Genomic DNA, 21,485 nt, shown 5'->3' with positions numbered 1-21,485 from the left:
GCTTTCTTTGAGGCAATGTAATGACCACCTTCAATACAGAAAATATTTGAAAACTTTTCTGTTTGGTTCAGTCTAATTAGCACCTCTGTGGGCTTACAACGCTTTTAAGCGCTTTTAATCCTCTGCTCATTTATTAGTTTCTGTACCGGTTGTCTGCAGCACGGAGATACTCCTACGGGAGTTTATTCATAGCGCTATATAAACCTGTAAATAAATAAATAAATAAATAAATAAATTTTGGCATCACAAAGAGGATAGGAGGGAATATGGGTGTTAAACCGCATTACAACAGGTGATTTAAATAAAAACGGTTGGTGTAGCAAACTTAAAAGACCAAAAGCACATGCAAATAACCTTAATTAGTGCCCACTGCAAGGCCTTGCTTTGCCAAAGACAACACAAACAATAAAACAGTCTGTTTCGATTGTTACAGGTTTGTTTTGCAGACTTCGCACCAGGTCCCAAATGTTCTCCCGGCATCCACATAAACGGACGCCTGGCAGCAAGGATGACATCCAGAACCGCAGGTGGTAAATTGAACCCAGTCAACAGCCACCGCTCAATCTTCACTTTTAGAGGTGTAGATTGTGCAGGTTCAGTTACAGAACACTGCCCTGTAGCTGCAAAAGAAGATTCTCCTGAAGTGGTAACCTGATCGGTGGGCAGAGGGTCATGTCCATACGTTTCAGGTACCACACTCTCCAGGCCCAATCCAGAGCCACTACGATGACACAGGCCTGAATGTTCTTGATCTTTTTCAGAATTCGAACAGGTGAGGTCAAGGTCGGGAGGCAAACATGAGTATTGTGCTCCACTTCAGCTGAAATGCATCTCCTAGCGAGGGCTTTAGTTGGAACTCCAATACACAAAAATGCAAAGACTATGCGTTCTTAGTGGTGTCGAGAAGATCTATTCAATATCAACAAGAGAGGTAGGGTATAGACACTCCTGTACCCCGGTAATATATATTGTAAACAACGAAGGAGTGACTGAAGTGCAAAAGAAAAGTGACAAACGTGATAGTTCAAAGATTCCGCTGTGTGCCGCACGCGTGATCAATACTCACACGCGTATAGTGTACCCAGCGGAGCAGTCTCAATGTCCCTAAGGGGGCCCAAGCGACTGTCTTCAACTGGAAGAAAGTCAGGGCGCTTGCTGGTCACCCTATAGTGGGTGGAGGGGAAGAACCTTAATTCTTAGAAGGACTCTCACTCACCACTAGTTGGTGACATGCTTCATCATCGGGTCCCCGCTGGGGTGACCGAATGCCTCCCCAGCGTGCTACGACGCCTGATTACAGCGGAGCAGGATGTGGTGGGTGCAACAGTGCCCAAATTAGGAAGTGGCTAATTGTGATAGTGCAAAAGTGTATTAACAATTAAAAAATGCAAAGGTTGTGCCTTTAGAATTTTTTTTAATAATGGCCAGCCCGCATTGGTTAAAAACAAAGTGAGCGGACTCCCAAGGTTCTTAATTAAGGAACCGGAATCCTAGATCAGAAGTAAAATTTGGTCTTTGGGGAGGCATTCGGTCACCCCAACGGGGACCCGATGATGAAGCATGTCACCAACTAGTGGTGAGTGAGGGTCCTTCTAAGAATTAAGGTTCTTCGCCTCCACCCACTATAGGGTGACCAGCAAGCGCCCTGACTTTCTTCCAGTTGAAGACAGTCGCTTGGGCCCCCTTAGGGACATTGAGACTGCTCCGCTGGGTACACTATACGCGTGTGAGTATTGATCACGCGTGCGGCACAGAGCGGAATCTTTGAACTATCACGTTTGTCACTTTTCTTTTGCACTTCAGTCACTCCTTCGTTGTCGAGAAGATCTAGCCAGGGTTCCCTCCCACTGTCGGAAAGCACCCTGTGCCAACTCAGGATGCGGATGCCATTCGTCATCTGACAGGTGGTGCCGGCTGAGGTCGTCCGCCTTGGCATTGTGGGATTCTACCAGGTGGTCCATGATCAGGGAGATGACCTGACGTTGCAGCCAACTCCATAGGTGCAGAGCCTCATAGCACAGGACCGGGAAACTAGTCTGCCCTGCTGCACAAGTTACTACTTGTGTAACAATATATGTGTAAGAGACATTAGTTCGTATTAGATTCCTTACCTTAGAATATCCCCAGGCGTCAGACTGGATCCGGAAATTTTTGCGTAGCAGTACCCTTGCGCGTCGGTAGGCGTCATCTGCGGCTCCACGTCCGTCGTCGGCGTCGTGGGCACCGTGATGACGTCGTCGGAGTACTTAGACGCCGCCTCCGCGTGCTGACGTCAGTTCTTAGACACAGCTTTTCCGCGCCAGAAACGCAGAGCCATGTTAAAAACCAACACTGGTGCCATTGAAACTAGGGCCCTGAAAGGGGATAACCCTAACCCTAGATATTGGTTCGCAGAACGGGGAGGATGGGTGGGTCGGTAAGAAATCTAATACTAACTAATGTCTCTTACAGGTAAGTCGTTACACAAGTAGTAACTTGTGCATCTGAAAGAGACACGTTAGTATTAGATTCCTTACCTTAGAATAGATACCCCAGCAATACCAACCCCTGTGGTGGGTCTGCGAACCAATAATCACACACAGAAAGTCCTGGAGGACGGAACGGCCAAAGAAGCCATCCCTCCGGACTTGGCTGTCCAGGCAGTAGTGTCTTGCAAACGTGTGCAGCGATGCCCACGTAGCTGCCTGGCAGATGTCTTGTAAGGGCACACCCCTGCCCAGAGCAGTGGTAGTGGCCGTGGCTCGGGTAGAATGAGCCCGCAATCCAGCAGGGGGCTCCTTCCTAGCCAAGGAGTAGCATGCCTGGATACACAAGATGATCCACCGGGAGATGGTCCTCTTGTGTACCGCTTTCCCCTTCTTAGCGCCCACGTAACCAACAAAGAGTTGGTCATCCACCCGGAACTGGCGTGTGCGATCCAAATAAAATGAGAGCGCACGTTTTGGGTCCAGACGGTGGAGCCGCTCTTCCTCTTTAGAGGGATGCGGTGGCGGAAAGAAGGTTGGCAAGGTGATAGACTGCCTGATGTGGAAGGCCGTGACAACCTTGGGCAGGAAAGCAGGTTTGGTACGTAGCACCACTTTGTCCGGATGGACAGAAAGTAAAGGTGAAGTACAAGAAAGGGCCTGGAGCTCACTCACTCTCCTGGCAGAGGTGATGGCAACCAGGAAAGCAGTCTTCAAAGTTAGAAGGTGAAGAGGACAGTTGTGAAGTGGCTCAAAGGGAGCGCACATCAGAAAGGTAAGAACCAGGTTCAAGTCCCACTGAGGCATCACGAACGGAACAGGAGGAAACGTGTGTGTGATGCCCTTAAGAAATCTATTCACAATAGGGGACTTGAACAAAGAAGGCTGATCAGGTAGCCTGAGAAAGGCTGAAAGGGCAGAAAGGTAGCCCTTGATAGTGCCCAGAGCAGAGCCCTGCTGGGCAAGAGAAAGAAGGAAGAGAAGAACCTCAGAAAGAGGGGCAGCAAGAGGATCCACAGCCTTTGCTGTGCACCATGCCACAAATCTGTTCCACCTGCAGGCATATACCGACTTTGTGGAGGGACGCCTGGCTGCCAGAATGACGTTACAGACTTCAGGAGGCAAGTCAAATGGCCTCAACTGTCGCCGCTCAATCTCCAAGCATGGAGGTGGAGACTGGACAGGTTCGGGTGGAGGACCGTCCCCTGCTGCTGCGACAGAAGGTCCTCCTGAAGAGGCAGACGAACCGGGGGATCGACTGACATACTCAGTAGCTCTGGATACCAGTACCTTCTCGCCCAGTCCGGAGCCACAAGGATGACTTGGGCCCGGTCGCGCTTGATCTTCTTCAGCACTCTGGGCAGAAGTGGTATAGGCGGAAAGGCGTACAACAGACCGCAACTCCACTCGCGACGAAAAGCGTCTCCGAGCGAGTGCCGCCTTGGAAATTCCAACGCGCAGAACAGATGACATTGCGCGTTCTCTTCGGTGGCGAATAGATCTAACCAAGGCTCTCCCCATTGCTGAAAGAGGCCTTGCGCCACGTCCGAGTTCAGACGCCATTCGTGATCCATCATGCACCGACAGCTGAGCTCGTCCGCCCTGGCGTTCAGAGAACCCGCCAGGTGTTGAGCCACCAGGGTCACGCCCTGGCGTTCCAGCCATTGCCAGAGGCGCAGAGCCTCCTGGCAAAGGGTCCACGACCCCACTGTGGAAAAGTAAATTTTGCCATGTTATATGTGCCTACGTGTTCCCCATCTTATGTTATATGTGCATGATCGATATGCATGTATTCCCTTTCTGATCAATTAAAGACGCAATTACAGTTGTGTCCATCTCTAGTATGCCAGTTTCCAGTCTTCGTGAAAGCAACGAATATCAGGCCTATGTAAAGCTACGTTGCCACGTTTCACAGTGTGCACGTTAATTCATTGAATTGTCCCCGTTTCTAGGCCTCAAAAGGGCCCGGACTCAGATTCAGCTCCTGTCTCCTGAACCCTCTCCGAGGAGCGATACAGCCCCCACCTGTATCCCTGACCCTTAGCTTACTTTCATGCCTCGCAGTGCCCGGCCCGGCCTGGCTCTGCCTCCCAGTCTGCCAAGAGTATGTTATGTTTCTAGTTATCAGTCCAACCCTCCTTCTCTGCATTCCTAAGCTACTGAATCGCATCAATAGTTTCCGTCATGGTCTAGCCTTTATGTCTCCATGTAAGAGAAATACTGTATTTATATTCATAAAATATTCCTCACACAAGCGCTACATGTAGAATTATGCATGCACCAGTCTTAGTGTCTGTTAGCCTTTACCCTGATAACTTTTGGATCCTATCAACATGTACTCTAAACACCAGATACTAGATATGTCTGGGTACATGTCGCTCTGACACTCCAGACTTTAGTCTCCTCTTCTAGCGCAGAAGTCATAGCCCCCAGTTCTCCCTGGTAACACGTCATTGTCAGTTTGCGCGCACCACTAGGTTAGAGGTTCCAGCTGCTCAGGTAGCCCCCTCCATGTTTCCGCCCCGTTTATGACACTTCTGTTACGTTTACATCACATGTCTATGTATACGCCCTGTACACGCCTTCTTGTTACATCATTTTGCCCTTATCTTTCGCGACTGCTACAAAACTCCGCCTACTGCTACGCCTACTGTATTGAATGTAATGTAGTTTGTTTAACTATATATACTAATGTACTGTTATTAAAAGTCTCCCTTATGCTCCCAGATCCTGCCCCCGGCAGCTGCCATCCTATTCCTATGCAGGCTGTCCTGTTCCTGTCCTTTATGCCTGATTAAAGCCTGTAAACTCCAGCTACCTCGAATCCTGACGCTTATTTATTGAGCTATCTGTTTATATGAGTATCCTGAAAAATAGAACCGGTAATTAATTATTTATTTACCACACCACCCCGCCCTGTTTGTTGAAGTACCACATGGCGGTGGTGTTGTCCGTGAACACCTGCACTACACTCCCCCGGACAGAGGGGAGGAATGCCTTCAGTGCTAGACTTATCGCCCGTAACTCCAACAGGTTGATGTGGAGCCGGGCCTCCGCCGGAGACCAGAGGCCTCTGATCTCCGCCTCTCCCATGTGGCCTCCCCAGCCCTGGAGGGACGCGTCCGTCACAACTACGTGCTCCGGTTGGGGAAGGGAGAGGGATCTGCCGCTGACCCAATCGCGGTCCGTGAGCCACCACTGCAGCTGTCTCGCAGTGCCCTCCGAGATCAGGACGGGGTCGGACAGGTTGCCCTGATGCTGGGCCCACTGAAACTTCAGGTCCCACTGCAGAGCCCGCATCCGCCACCGGGTGTGATGCACCAGAAGGATGCAGGAGGCCATCAGCCCCAGAAGCCGCAGTGTCAACCTGACCGAGACCCGAGATAACGGCTGAAAGATGGGAATCAGAGCCTGAATATCCCGGACCCGCTGTTCGGGTGGATAAACCCGAAACTGCGCCGAGTCTAGAACTGCTCCGATGAAGAGGAGCTTCTGAGAGGGGCACAGGTGTGACTTTGGCACATTGATGGAGAACCCCAGCTGGTGCAGGAGATCTGCCGTAGTCTGGAGGTGGCTGACGACTGTCTGGGGCGAGCCCGCCTTCAACAGCCAGTCGTCGAGGTAGGAGAAGACTGAAACCCCTAACCTGCGCAGATGAGCTGCGACCACCGTCATCACCTTTGTGAACACCCGTGGGGCGCTGGTAAGGCCGAAGGGGAGCACGGTAAACTGAAAGTGCTCGTGGCCAACCGTGAACCGCAGGTAGCGCCGGTGGGCCGGCAGGATGGGGATGTGGAAATAAGCGTCCTGCAAGTCCAACGCTACCATCCAGTCTCCTGGGTCCAGGGCAGCTAAGACCTGAGCCAGTGTCAGCATCTTGAACTTCTCCTTCCGGAGGAAGCCGTTGACGTTCCGTAGATCCAAGATAGGGCGGAGGCCCCCCTTGCCCTTCTTGGGTACCAGAAAGTAGTGGGAGTAGCAACCACACCCTACTACTGGCCCAGGAACGCGCTCGATGGCCCCCTTGGCCAAGAGGGCCGTAACTTCCTCCTGCAAATGATCCCCCGATACACGGTGTATCTGCGGTGGCATGGCTGGAGGAGTCGCCTCGAAGGGGAGGGAGTAGCACCTTCGGACGATTTGCAGCACCCACCTGTCCGAAGAGACAGTGCGCCAGTGGAGGTGGTAATGGCGAACCCTGCCCCCCACTGGCGTCACATGGGCCTGAAAGCACGGACTAGGAGGGTTTTGAGGCGGATGCTGCGGGGGAAGGTGTGGACTGACCTCGCCGCTGACCCCTACCGCCCGGACGGCGGTCACCCCAGCCGCCACCGCGTTGGGTATTGCCCTGCGGAGCGTGGCTAGCGGCACGTGTGGGTGCACCCCTTCCATGGCCACGAAAGGAGTGATAAGCAGCCGATTGCTGGCGCGGGGCCGAGAGGCCCAAGGACTTGGCCGTAGCCCTGAGTCCTTAAAGCGCTTGAGCGCATGGTCTGCTTTGTCGCAAAAGAGGCGACGGCCATCGAATGGCATGTCCATGAGTGTGTTCTGGACATCTGCCGAAAAGTTGGCGGACCTCAGCCAGGCGTGGCGTCTAACTGCCAACGTCGTTGCCATCGCTCTGCCTAGCGAGTCGGTGGTATCCAGCCCACACCTAATGGAATACTTGGCTGCATCCCGGCCCTCCACAAGGGCTTGGCCGAGTTTGGCCCGTACCTCCAACGGACACTCTGGCAGCACTTCCGCAACCGTATCCCACAGAGAGTGGGTGTAACGGCCCAAGAGGCATGCGGTGTTGGAAGACGGCAGGCCCAGACTAAAGGATGAGAATATCTTCTTTCCATACTGCTCATACCTCTTGGATTCCCTGTCCGGCGGGGCGGACGGGAATGCGGTCTGGGAATTGGAGGCCTGGATGACCAGGCTCTCTGGGGTGGGGTGGGTGGACAGGAAACATGGGTCGCCCGGGGCTGGGCGGTGGCGTCTGGCCACGTTCCTATCTACGGGCGAACCCGTAGCGGGCTTGGACCAAGTGCCCAGAAGAACATCGGTCAAGGCCTCATTAAAAGGCAGCAGAGGCTCGGCCGAGCTTGACTGCGGTTTAAGGACCTCAGTGAGGAGATTAGTCCTCACGGCCGCGACGGGGAGCTCAAGGCCCAAGGCCTTGGCAGCCCTCATCAGCACCACACTATAAGTTGCCCCCTCCTCCGAAGCCAGGGTAGGAGGGGAGACAAAACCAGTATCTGGAGAGGTGTCCAGGCCACTGGCCTCCCCAAGGTCTCCTGCCCAGTTCTCATGAGATTGACACTCTCTGGTCAGAGGGTCCTCAGACCCCTCCCAGTCCCCTTCATCACCCATCTCATGAAATTCAGGGTTCTCAACTAATGGGGCCTGTTCATAAAAGTGAAACTCACCAAACGACGTCTGGAGTGGTGCCCATCGGGGCCGTCCCGACGGCTGTACAGGAACGAAGGTGGAACCAGGGACGGCGCCGCCCGAGGACGGCGCCGGAGGCGACACCTGAGGGTCTGACGCCGGGGAGGTCGTAAGGTCCACCGGCGACGAACCAGATACCGAAGGAGATACAGCGGCGGCCTGCGGCGCCGTGCCGAAGCACCCGACGGCGTCGGGGCCGGAGCCGCCGACCCGCTAGGGGTCCCTGACGGGTCCGCTGGGCCCGAAGGCGCCGCAGAGCCCGTCGGAGGAGAGAGTTTCCTCATGGCCATGAGGAAACGCTCGATCTCCTCCTGCGACGCGTGTAGCCCAGGGACCGGAAGGTGTGGAGCTGCACGCGGCGCCCGCGACTCCGATGGAGCCGCGTGGGTGGTGTCACCCGAACCCCCGGCCGCATTGCGCGAGCGCCGGGGGAGTCCGAAGAGCGATGACGCCGCTTGGACTTCTTGTGCCTCTTACCTGACGACGACTTCGACCCGGAGGAGTGCGGCCTACTCTCGGAGCTGTGGTGGCTCCGAGCCCGCGACCTGTCCCGCGACCTCCCATGGGACCGAGATCTCTCGCGGCGCGGGACCGCCTGCCGGAGTTCGAGTCGCCTGCGGGACAGCTCCCGTCTGGCTTTCGAAGAGAGGGCCCGGCAGTCGGAGCAGGCCTTGTCGTCGTGGTCGACGCCTAGACAAGATAAACACACAGGGTGAGGATCCGTGACCGACATCAGGCGGTCGCAATCATCGCAGTGCTTAAAGCCGGGCATCCCTACGGCACCGTTCGGAGTCGAAAGACTTCGAGAAACAATCAAAAGTGATCAAAAAAGTTAGTCAAAAAATGATTAGGGTTACTGCTTTTTCCAGATCTGCGCTTGCTGGTGCGGAAAAAAGAAGAACTGACATCAGCACGCGGAGGCGGCGTCTAAATACTCCGACGACGTCATCACGGCGCCCACGACGCCGACGACGGACGCGGAGCCGCAGACGACGCCTACCGACGCGCAAGGGTACTGCTACGCAAAAAGTTCCGGATCCAGTCTGACGCCTGGGGATATTCTAAGGTAAGGAATCTAATACTAACGTGTCTCTTTCAGATTGTTACTTTAGCACATGGTAGTGGCATTGTCAGTGAGAACCTGTACCAGCCTCACTTTGATGGATGACAGCAAGGCCTAGAGCACCAGATAAATGACCCACAACTCCAACAGACTTATGTGGAACTGGGTGTCCACCGGACACCTCCAAATGACTTTGCTAACCCAGCAGTGACACATCCGTCACGACTGTCAGGTCTGGATGTGGAAGGAAGAAGGGTCTACCGCTGGTCCAATTGTGGTCAAGCACCACCACTGCAGATCATATGCCATCACCATTGAACATCCCACTGCCGACTTTAAATTCCACTGCAGAGCCTGCATACAGCCTCTGATGTAGTCGACAAGCAGGATGCAGGTGGTTAGCAGGTCAAGACAGCTCAGAGCTGCTCTCAACAAAATCCAGCACAGAGATTGAAACATCTTGATCATAGCCCGAATATCCTGGTCCTGTTGCAATGCAGAGAAAACCCTGAACTAAACAGTGTCCCAGACAGCTCCTTTGAAAGGAAGCCTCTGCACAGCAGTTAGGTGCAACTTCGGCTCATTGATCTGAACCCCAATGACGTTGAGGTTCCCCGCTGCCTGGAGGTGGTCCCAGACTGACTGTGGTGAACCCGCCATCAACAGCCAGTTGTCAAGGTAGGCTTGTATGCCCATTCACCAAAGAGGGGCAGCGACCACCGTCATCACTTTACTGAACAGCTGAGCCGCACTGATGAGGCCAAAGGGGCGTACAGCAAATTGAAAATGCTCTTGGCCTACCTTGACCTGCAGGTACAATCCCGGAGACTGCAGGAAGGGTATATGAAAACACATGTCCTGAAGGCCCAAGGCAAGGATCCAGTTGCCTGGATCCAGGAAGACCGAACTTTGACTAGTGTGAGCATGTTGAATTTTTCCTTTTCTAGGAATCATTCATGGGACAAAGAGCTAAGATAGGCCAATAACCATCCAAAATGTTTTTTTTTCTCAAAGAGCTTCTCACAGTGAACGTCCGTAGAAAATCTGACAGTTTGGAGCCTCTGACAAAGGACCAGCTGAGGAGCCTGTCCTCTGATTGGCTGGAGCTCAGATCATGTTTAAAGATGTGGATAGGAATGAAGATTTGGAATGTGATTCAATGTTATTGAGTGTGCCGTTACACTGCTGCATTAACATCATTACCGGGGGATCGCAGTCTGAAGTTGGGGCATAATTCAAGCATGTGAATCTATGAAAGATCCAACGCTGGAGAACAATTATAGGTTGAAGGACTGGATCCTTCTTCAGCATTAAGAGATGAGAGTAACAATCCACTCTTATTTCCCAGTTCGGAACCCTCTTGATGACTCCTTCGGAGAGGAAAGCTCACACCTCTTGCATGAGAATGGACAGGGGCTCCTCTGAAAGTTCTATTAATGTGTGAGTAAGGTGCAGCTGGGCAGAAAGAAACAGAACGGCGTAGCCATGCTGAACAATTTGGAGGACACATCTGTTGGATGTCATGGATTGCAAGCTGGAAGCAAGTGCTGGATCTTGCCTCACACAGGGTAGCAGAGCACCATTAATGGCAAGTTAAAGCAGCTTGGAGGCTGCTGCTACAGGGAGGACAGATGCCCATGAAGACATGCATGTTTCCTGCTGCATCAACGCCCACAGCCAAGAAAGGACTGTGATAATTGCAGTGGAGGCTGTATGCCAAACCCCTGGAGTACCCACAGAGATTCCTGAACTAGTGAGGAAACTGTTTGGCAGGGGCCCAAAGTCCCAGAGATAGTGCTGAGTCCCTACCCTCTTTATAGTATTTTAAGACCGAATACGCTTTTTTTGTTGAACAGGTGCAAGCCATCAAAAGACATTCATAGGGGAGGCCTTTACACCTCCAGAGAAACCAGTGGATTGCCTCCTTGCATGACACGTAGCACTACTCTGGTGCCAGTCCCTTATATCAGACAATCAGCAGTATCAAGGCTAGCACAAATCAGGTATTTGGCTGCATGTTGGCTGTCTGGCAGGTTGAACCCACTGAATAACACTGGATGCCTGCAGATACCACGAGGAAGCTGTAACCGGTTATTTTTACAGAGGGGGAAGACTTGTTGGGCCAAGAGCATGTGGTGAGACAATGTAGAGAGGTGAGGCAGCCAGGGCTAATGGAGAACACCCCTTTAAATTCTGCCCAAAGTGCCACCACCATATTTGCACAAAAAACCAGCACAAAATCTGCAACCTCAGCCTTTCAAAGAAACATAAAATCGAGGTGTGTGAGGGTTGCACAGAGTTTCAGCCCAAGGCACTGAAGGCGACAGACATACAAGGTTGGATGCTCTAAACCAGGGTAGACACTTAGAAGAAGCAGCCCTCCCTTAAGGAGCCGGATGTGTCTAGTGTTGACGATGGAAGGAGAGCTCATCTTTACAAGCTAATCTCTTTGTTTTTTGGGGATCTGGAAGGACATGTGTGGGTGCTCCTATGAAGGGAGACTGGTGAAAATCTTCCATCTGAAAGGGTAGAGAAAAATCTTTTTTCACTTTTGTCCAAGACATCTGAGAGCTGGAACATGATCAAAACCTCGCTTATATCCCAGCTCAGAATGCATGATTCTTTCAGCGCCGACCTTGGTGATAGTTTGGCTGGTGGTCTCAGCATTAATCTTTGCTCTGATGCTAATTTCTCAGTGCCTCAGGGTTAAGGTGATGGTGATAGTTGGTGTGGCTCAGCACCCTTCGCCAGTGGCCTACTGGGCATTGGGTGCAGCTCTCAAGGTCAAGTAGAACCTGCTGTCGGAGTTGGATGTGAAGGAAGGTGTATCTTGAGGCTGGCCTTGAGAGCAGTGCTCTATCTTGACCTGCATACTCTTTCTAGGTTGAATTTTTGGGGCTAACCGTTGTATATTTGAGCAGCAATAGAAGCCCAGGGTAAGGTCTTTGTCTTTGGACCCAAGAACCTTGAAAATGGCGCTCCTCCTCCTTGTATTCCAACTCTGAAGCCTTGGAGGAAGCACTTCTGGGCTCTCCAGCCGCTGTGAAACCAGAAAACGAAATGTGCCTACTTCTTTCCTCAAGATGTTGGATGTGCAGCATTTTGTAGTGCGCCCATACCCTATGTTGGTCCGTCCAGGGGAATTTTGTGTTGCACCTAGGGCAGAACTAGAAGGGTGCTCTCTCTGTAGCACCCCCACTCCCAAGTCCTTCTCTAGGTAGTACCAGAGTTCTAAATAATGTCTTTGATGCCCATCATCGTTGAGGAATCAAAGATGCGTTCCCCGTGAAGTCCTCCTACAAAGTACCACGAAGCTGGTCAGATTTTGCTATAAAGTCTCTGTGACTAGCACTAGAGAGTTTGCAATTGTTTCCCTGTTGCTGGGGTCAAATCCGTTTCGACAGGCACTAAAGTTCCTGACAAAGTGTTGCTGGTTACAAAGCTGGAACTCAAACATCTAAACCTGATGACAGAAGAACATAAACTGAGGTGGAATCTTTATCCTGTCGCATTGTGGACTGAGGCTGGTGTCACAACGGATCTTTTGACTCGAAAATAACTTTAAACAAAAACAACTTGCAAACATCTGCACCAGACATTGGATGTTATTCTGTACAGCATGTGAATCTACAAACATACATGCACCATTTGTAAAAAATCATGACAAAACATAACAGGAATCATTAAAGCCAAAGGCTGGCAGCAAATACCAAACCTAATGGCTTTGCCAAAGGTTCTTTTTTCAAAGCAGTCATCTTACATTATGTTGGTCAGCAAAATCACGTATATCCCTGTCAAATATTCTAGTCCCACTGGAGCCCCTTGATTGCAGCTCCCAGAGTAATCTCGGGCATGTCCCATCCACAAGGCGAAGCTTAGGCAGCCTTTCCAAAGGGTACAATTAAAATTGTTCACTTTGATTTCTCCAGGCATTGCTGACAATAGACAGAAGTATCGGTCTACAATACTCTTGTTCGAAAAGGAACTGTGTTTTTTTTAAAAATAATGTAGGTAAGGGCCTTCCTCTGCAATAGGCACTTAAAAAGTAAGTTCTGAGAATTGGGCAATTTGTTGGTGACATGGCAGCTGTACCTACAAAACTGCCACTGTAGGTACTACCTCACAGCACATCATGCGTTCACATGTAGGGTTTCTCAAATCCGTGAGTCGAGACTCCAGTCAGGTAGTCAGGAGCAGTGGTGAGAAATGAGCTGAATCAATTATAAGCCATGACTGAAACACACCCTAGTAATGGTTAAAATTGAGTTTGTGAGATCATGACACTGTCAAACTCAACGGATAAATACTTCAGTGTATTCCCTTATTCAGGCTCCAATTGTCCTTGGCTGGGTCTTATTTAAAAGATAAACACTTCCTGCATCCCATTGCCATACAGTTTACTGCTGGATGGATAGAAACCAACAAAACCTACAATGCAGGGAGCTAAATACATACAGAATAATGCCGCTACTCAAACATGCCAAAGGAATACTGTAATACATCTGAGCCACTGCACCACAACCTACACTTACCCCAACTCTTCTATTTCTTTCAGACCTCACAATTTTCAAACTAAAACAGCCAGCTCCTCTTATTGTGCTTGCCCACAGACCCATCCTCATCCCTACCTTGTCAAGGGTCTTCTTTAGTGCAGTCTTGTCCTTCTCCAGCCGCATCGATGCTCGCTCTGTCTCCCGCTTTTCGCTTTCCAGTTGCACCACAGCCCGCTGCAGGCCACTCAGTCGCTCTTGCAGGAGAGCACGATCCTCTTGTAGCTTCTTTAGGTTCCGCAGAGAGACCCCTTCAGTCTCCTCCTGCTGGCGGAGCAACTGGGTGCAAAAGATAAAGGTCACCTGGGTTGAGAGGCTCCTTTTAAATGTATTAGACGCCTAGGCAACAGGTCAAAATAAATGCATTATGCATTGCAGCCACAGCTTACCCCTCGTTCTGGCATTGCAAGCATCCACTTAGGCACAGCTTCTCAAGAGGAACTACTGAGAAATCTAGTAGTGTCATTAACGAGGCTGACATGCCCGAGGGGGGGGTACTAGGATCATGGTGAGAGATGTTTGCTTGAGTCTTCGAACCAGAAACGGAATGAGTGGGAGAGGTGGAAAAGCATAGGCAAATATTCCTGACCATCTCATCCATAATGCATTGCCCTTGGACAGTGGGCGTGGGTACCTGGAGGTGAAGTTTGAGCATTGTATGTTTTTGGCTGTGTCGAAAAGGTCAATTTGAGAAAAGCCCCACTTTTGAAAGTAGGGAAGGAGGACTTGTGGGTAGAGTTCCCACTCATGGGTCTGTATACTGCTGAGCAGGTCTACAAAATCATTGTCTGCTCCTGGAAGATATTCCGCCAAAAGATGAATATGGTGGTGAAGAGCCCACTGTGACAACTGTGACAGTTGAGAAGACTGTGTCCCCCCTGTTTGTGTAAATAATAGATCGCAGTCATACTTTCCGTCGGGACTAGGACAACCTTGTGAGATAGGTGAGGAAGGAAAGCTTTTAGCGCTAGCAAGATCTCCCGAAGCTACAACTAGTTGACGTGTAGGGACTGATGTTTGCCATCTCACAGACCTTGTACTGTGAGGTGCTGTAGATGGGCACCCCAGCCCGTTTCTGATGCGTCTGTAGTGAGAGTGAGGTGGGGAAAAGAGTCCAGAAAAGGCCACCTCTGTAGCAGGTTGTTGGAGTTCCACCATTGCAGAGAACGGTGAGTGCAGCAGTCTATCAACACTAGATCCTCGAGGTGACCCTGTGAGTGAGACCTCTGGTGACCGAGACATTGCTGCAGGGGACGCATGTGCAACCTCATGTGGGCCATCATTCCTAGCAGATGCATGATGGTCCTAACTGTGAGAGCTTTGTTTGGTTGGAACTGTTCTGAACTCAGGGGATTGGAATTAGCTAGTCCTAACAGTGTGTTGAGGATTGCTCCTAAGTAAGGTTGAATTTGGAGAGGTTGAGGGTGAGACTTGGGAAAGTTTTTAGTAAACCCTAGTATGTAAAGTAGATCCACTGTCAATTGAGTGTACTGTTGAAATTGTAGGTGGGTCCTGGCTTTGATGAGCCAATCCTCCAGGTATGGGAATACATAAAAGGTTTGTCTGTGCAGATGGGCTGAAACTACTTCCAAACATTTTGTAAAAACATCAGGTGCTGTGGTCACCCCGAACGGTGGAACTTTGAATTGGTAATGTTTGCCTGCTATGACAAATCTGAGGTATTTGCGTTGTGCAAGGTGCATTGGCATATGAAATAGCCGTCCTTTAGGTCCAGTGTTATCATAAAGTCTCCCTGTTGGAGAAGTGGAATAACATCCTGTACAGTTATCAAATGGAAATGTTTTGATAGTTTATATTAGTTGTGGGGTCATAGATCCAAAATTGGTTTTAGTGGCCAGTCTTTTTTGGGAATGAGTAAGTATAGAGAATATACCCCTTATTTCAGTAGTTGAAGCCGGACAGGTTCTATAGCCTCTTTGAGAAGGAGGGCTTTGCCTTCTTGTTTGAGAAGTGTTAGATGATCTTGTGATAACTTGTGAGGTGGGATGTTGGGTAATGTGGTAATGAGCTACAGACAACAGTCATGTTGGATAACGGCTAGTACCCATTGGTCAGTGGTGATGGATTTCCAGACCGGGTGAAAATATTGCAGTCTGCAACCGAAAGGTGTGGAGCAGTTGGGGGAAGGATTGGATAGTAACTGCTTGCGGAGACACCCCTTCCTTTGTTGTTTCCGCCTTTAGAGGGAACCATTAAAATAGCCCTTACGGTAGGCCATGTTTTTGTTCAGAAATGGAGGTGTCTGTTGATTTATATACGCCCCTGTAGCCTGTGTCATAAAAGGACCTCTAGGAGTTGTTGTCTGTAATGCTCCTATGGCTTTAGATGTGTCAGTGTATTTTTTCCATCTTATAAAAGGGTAGTGTCTACTTGTGGACCAAAAGGCATATTTAGAACTGCCTACTGGACCTCCGGTGTGTAACCAGAACACCTAAGGCATCCTCAATGGAAATGAGTACACGCAGGAGTAGGCCCGAGACGAGCGGTCAAAGCCCGAAGTGACGAAATTCAATAGCAGCACAGAAGTTAAATGCACAATTGAAACAATACCATTGAAGACAGTAACAGAAACGAAGAATAGTACTGAACGGAGTTGATACACGGAGCAGAGGCACACAGTCCAAACTAGATGGCGGAGAGAAAACAATCTAAAAAAGGAGTCGATGCCCATGTACGGTATCACTGAGAGGAGGAGTCACTCGGTTTTTTGAATTGAAAGACATCCTCCAAGAAAAAAACAACCTGCAAAACTCCGGACCGAACACTATATGGGAGGAGTATGCAGAGCATGTGTATTTACAGCCACACATGCAATTGAACATGCAATTACAATATATTGAAAATAAATTAAGGATCATTTCCCTCTGGGTTTCCTTCTTAAGAAAATGATGTCTATAGCCAGAAGCCTGTACGGGTTTCAATTTGGCCCATTAGAATCGATTGAATTAAGGTTATCTGCACAGCCGTTTTTATCTGCATTTCCTGTGTATTGTAGACACAACAGAGGGTGGTTCTTTCTAAACTCTCTTTGCGGATTATTGGATGACAACTTGAGATAATAAGACTCAATGAAAGGCTAACACTATGAACCTGATTTAGATCTTGGCTGACTGGCTCCGTCACAATGGTGATGGATATCCCCTCTGTTGAAATATAAATCCCATAGGATATACTGGGATTTATAATTCAGTGGACAGGATATCTGTCACTGCTGTGACGGAGTAACCCGTTCACTAAGATCTAAATCAGGCCCATAGTTCTTTGATTATGGACCCCTATATGACAAAACATGCACAATAATTTCTACCACTTTGTGACATTATTGCTAAAGGGGAACCTCTGCCCATACCACTTAATGTATTAAATACCAACAAATGGAAGGGTAAAGGCAGTTTAGCCACTGAATTTTTGCTTGGAGCCATCAAGGAAGAACATATTGTCCAGTATATATCTTTGGAAGGTTAGGCATTCAGAGATATGAGAAAAGGATGGAATTCCCTACGGAAATCGGAAACTCTGACTCTTTATGACATGTACTGCCAACACTAGTGAGCTGAACCCATAGGTACACAGTGTCAAGGCCTTGTTGCCACTTGGTGTTGTCTGATATCATTGTTGCACTACAGCTCTTTACTCCTTCTTTCATCGATTTTGTGAGTGGAAGTTCACTTCTTTGTGACTCTTCAAACAAGGCTGACTTTCTTTCTCTGGACGCTCCACCTTAGTTGTCCCTCATCTATTTCCATTAATTTTTCTATCCCTAGCTTAGAGATATACGCACACACTGTGGCCCAGGGATCACTGGTCGCTCGAGGTCTCTTGTGGACCGCTGATCAGGTGGTTTCTAACTACCCATCACGCTTCCCTGAAAGGCACTCTTCCAAGTGGAGCACTCCTTAGTCTAGCCTTGCAGGAGCTTGCTGCCCCTAACTGTTTGGATCTTCCATTTGGAGCACACTGTGGTCACTGAGGCACTCTACTATTTGAGAGCCCACTGTTCTTAGATCTCCATTTGGTACACTTTATGGTACTCGTCAGTTACATTCTTTGACTGGTTAACTTATTTTTTTAACCTCCATTCTGGCTGTCCAGTTTCTAATTTCCTGTACTCTCCCTAGGCGCCTTCTATTCGGGATTTTTCACATTTATGGCCACGTTTACGTTACACTGTACTGTAGTTTCATGTCTTTACCTTCTCTAACAATATGCTTTTTCTCTTTTTTAGTACCTTGAAGCTTTTACCATGTGAGTAGTCCTTCAGATACTCTCTATGGACATCTGATTTTTGATGACTGGATTTCTTTATTTTTGCCTTTGTGTTAGTTTAGCTAATTTTCAGGCTCTCAAAACCTTTGAGTCCTGATTATGATCCTGATATCACTTAAGGGATCGAAACATCGACTGTTGTTACAGACCCTATTCGCACTCAATTTGTAAAGGGCCATGCTGCATTGAACATGTTTTGTTACCTTCAAACACTGAGCCGTTGTTAATAAGTTTGATTTTCTTTTTTCATCGTTTTTTATTTTGTTACAAATAAATATCCATTTGGCATTTAAGACTGCTGATATTCTGTGTCTGGGATCCACTGTTCTGATATACTATTCTGCCACTTTGTGGCATTTAACTCCTTGCAATTTTTTGTTGAAACTGTCTAACTCCATATTTTTAACTCCTTCAAAGCAGTGACAAGGGAGAAACTGCGGTAAAGGACTTGCCCCCTGAGGATCAACTGACAAAGGAGGGGGCTGTGTATGCTTCATGAATAATATACTGAAAATGGCAGGTGTATTATTTGTGGAAACCATAATTTCATCCATTTGATAATGTCCAGTGGTAGACTCAGATGTCACAGTAAGGCACAGTTCACGCTTCGGAAGCTGCCTAGTTCAGATAGCAATTGACACTAAGCATACATGTGTTGCATATGACTACCATAAGATACAAAACTGTTAGCCTGGATAAATTGCATGAAGATTAAAGAAGAGATTTGCAAAAATAGCATAGCCTAAATTTCTAAAATGTATAGGGTTTTTCTTGGATTTTGCTGTCTCTTACCACTATATCGCAAACAGATGGTCTTAAAGAACATAAATGTTGATAACAACCACATATAAATCCTCCTGCATCTAAGTTATCTGGAACACTCTTACGAGACAGTTGACTTTGCCTGAAAAGACCCTAATTACAGTACAAGGACAATTCAATTTCGCAAAGGCCCAGGTGTCCTTCAAAAACATCAAATACAAAGCACCTAAAAACCTCAGCAAAAACATATAAATCACTCCTCTTCTGCATGCTGCCTTGTCTCATCAGCCAAAATCCTCACAACTCACTGCAAAATGAAAGATGAGCCCCAACTCAAAGTCCAAGAACTCAGACTATGCAAAGAATTTCTAACAAATCACCAGGTCTTAAAGGACCTTGAAGCGATTACGTTTATTTGCTTTACCTCTAGGTTCACTATTAGGCTTCCAAAATAACTGAATCTGCCTTTAGGGACATACGTATGGGACTCTACTGCAATCCTATCATGGTGATCTTGGACTCTGAGAAGAACTTTACCCTCAGGCTGATAATTCCACGACAGATCCGGGTGTAGCGTTTTCTAGAGGCAGAACGTCTGATCAATTGTGCACAAAGAAATAGATGTACGCATTATAATAACCCAATTATCCTTAATCCCGTCTCGTGCATGGTTGTATGAGTTAGTAGGCACGAATACAACTGTATATGAGACGAGATTTAGGAGAATTGGGTTAACCCTCCTTTGAGTATGTTCTAGATTTTAGTTTGGGAAGCTGAGGGTTAACCCCAATAAATACTTCTCACTCATTCTTATTGCTGATGTACATTATAATAATGCTTATGAGCAGCTGTCTGAAGTTTGAAGTAAGATTTGTTTGTTATTCACGGTGTTAAAAGGTGCAGAGGGCCAAAATGACAGCCGCAAAATCTTCAAAATAAGGAGATAAATGTGCAATTGCATTATTCACAGATTTTCTAACACATTGACAATAGGGACTAAGTGTAGAATATATGGAGCTGAATTCCTAGATGGTAATGTGGATTTTGTGTCCAATTCAACTATTCTAAAGTGTCCATTCAGTATGTTAGTGGAATGGAGATAGAGGGATATGTCACAGAATGCACATAATCATGTATGAGAGAGTATCAGGATACTTGCTTTTGTGTCAAGAAGGCACCACCTTGGGGAAAAAATTTACAATGGGAAGGATCCTCATCATCTACATAACAGCCCCCGAGTGCTCCAGCAGTGCTGTGCCAAAGGAAGCCCCCTATCATATCAAATAACACACCAAACCTTTACTAGTTCAATTACCTCTTGCTGCTGCCGCACCTGTCCTTCCAGTTCGGCCTTCTGCAGTTCCAGCTCAGCTTGTTCATTCTTCAGCTCCTGAATTCGGTCCTGCAGAGCGCCATTCTGCTTCTTGGCCTCTGTCATAGCCTGACGGGCCGCATCCAGTCGTTCCTGTAAGAAGCCATGGACAGGTCAGGGAATTTAAGTGGTTCCTGCATACTGCCTGAAGGGATTCATGCCAGGCGTGTGAGACATCTCTGTTCCAGACAGTTAACAGTGCAAGATAGTCGAGCAACAAGTGCACAGTCACTATCATTCAAGATCAAGAAGATGGAGATCGCCAGTGGAATGTGTGCAAGCAGGCAGAAGCAAGGTATCACTAGTATTCTTATGTCTTGCTCAGGACTTAGTGGCAGACTGTAGATTGCTAGATGGTTGCACTTATCATTCGTAATAAGAAAAAGAAAGACTGGGAAACAAATACATTCACAAATGCAGAACCCAGCAGACATTCCCCAACCAGTACCAACAATGGTGCTTTGAGTGAAATAGTAGACTGCCCAACAGCACTCTGTGCTAATACTTTGTGGGTCAGGAGACTCGCCTGCAGGAGCCTGTGTTCATCCTCTCATGGTACAGAACTTCCTTCGGCACTTTGATGTTATATCTTAAAGGAAAGGAGAATCTCCTGCACCACTGAGCCATGCGTAGATGGTATAGAGACTCCCCTGGCACTCCCTCCGTTTATGCTTGGCGGAAGTGAGATTCCCCTGTTCCACCAGGCAAGTGTGTAACCCAGGACTGGTAAGACTCACCTGCATTGCCCAATGTTTATGTTGTGGGAAAAGGGAAACATGTTTATAGTGCCATGAAAAACCAAGTACATGTATAGAGAGATGACCCTACAGCTAGGGCTTTTATCTTCTAGGGTTAATAAGACCAATATGTGGCACCCTGTGAGTGTGGAGCGCTGACCTAGTGAAAATCACTTGCAACACTTCGCTTTCATGATGTTGGGTAGTGGGGCTTCCCTTCAGAGTTCTTTGAGTTATCATGATCCGTGGATGGCGACACTCGCTTGCAGAACCCGGGGTGCATGCTCTATACTCCTGGCCATAATCATGCTCTTGAAGTAATAGCTATAGCCTACAGTACCCAGTATTTACACTCTTGAGGTAGGGATGTTTAGATCACGTGGTGGGAATAGGGCTACTCACCTGCTACATGGTATGCGCATGCTGAGAAGCAGTAGATCTGACCTGAGGCACACAGAGTGAGGATATTCATCTGTAGAAAAATGTGTTCAGTCTTTTGGGGTAATTATGCTAGCTTGTCGAACCTAGCATTCATGCTGCAGCGATGGGTGTATTCACAAGCAGCATTCAGTGGTCATGCTCTGTGTGTGGATGCCAATACTGACCTGCAGCATCTTGTGCAAATAGTCTGTTGCGACATATTCAACTGTAGCACCCGGTGTTTATGCCCGGAGGGTAGGATATTCATCTACAGTACACTGTGGTCATACTCTGGGGGTAGGGGTGGTCTCCTGAAGCACCCTGGGTTAAAATTCAGGTGTAATAAGATTGGCCTGCAGCACAGAGTGCTCAAACCCTTGGAGTACTGATATT

The 21,485-nt window shown here is 48.5% G+C and overlaps 1 protein-coding gene across 2 annotated transcripts in view; it reads right to left on the bottom strand.

Moving 5' to 3' along the window:
• The window catches only part of CROCC (ciliary rootlet coiled-coil, rootletin), a 574,059-nt gene that overhangs the window by 67,541 nt on the left and 485,033 nt on the right, over positions 1–21,485 (bottom strand). For both annotated transcript variants that reach the window (XM_078642848.1, XM_078642849.1), the window contains 2 exons: positions 19,879–20,028; positions 13,593–13,793 (listed from right to left, as the gene is read on the bottom strand). In XM_078642848.1, coding sequence (XP_078498974.1) covers positions 13,593–13,793; positions 19,879–20,028 — 351 coding nt within the window. The remainder of the gene's footprint in view (positions 1–13,592; positions 13,794–19,878; positions 20,029–21,485) is intronic.

The sequence above is a fragment of the Lissotriton helveticus genome, chromosome 5_1 (assembly GCF_964261635.1).
Source record: "Lissotriton helveticus chromosome 5_1, aLisHel1.1, whole genome shotgun sequence".
NCBI lineage: Eukaryota > Metazoa > Chordata > Amphibia > Caudata > Salamandridae > Lissotriton > Lissotriton helveticus.
This window is presented reverse-complemented; position numbering and strand designations above follow the sequence as displayed.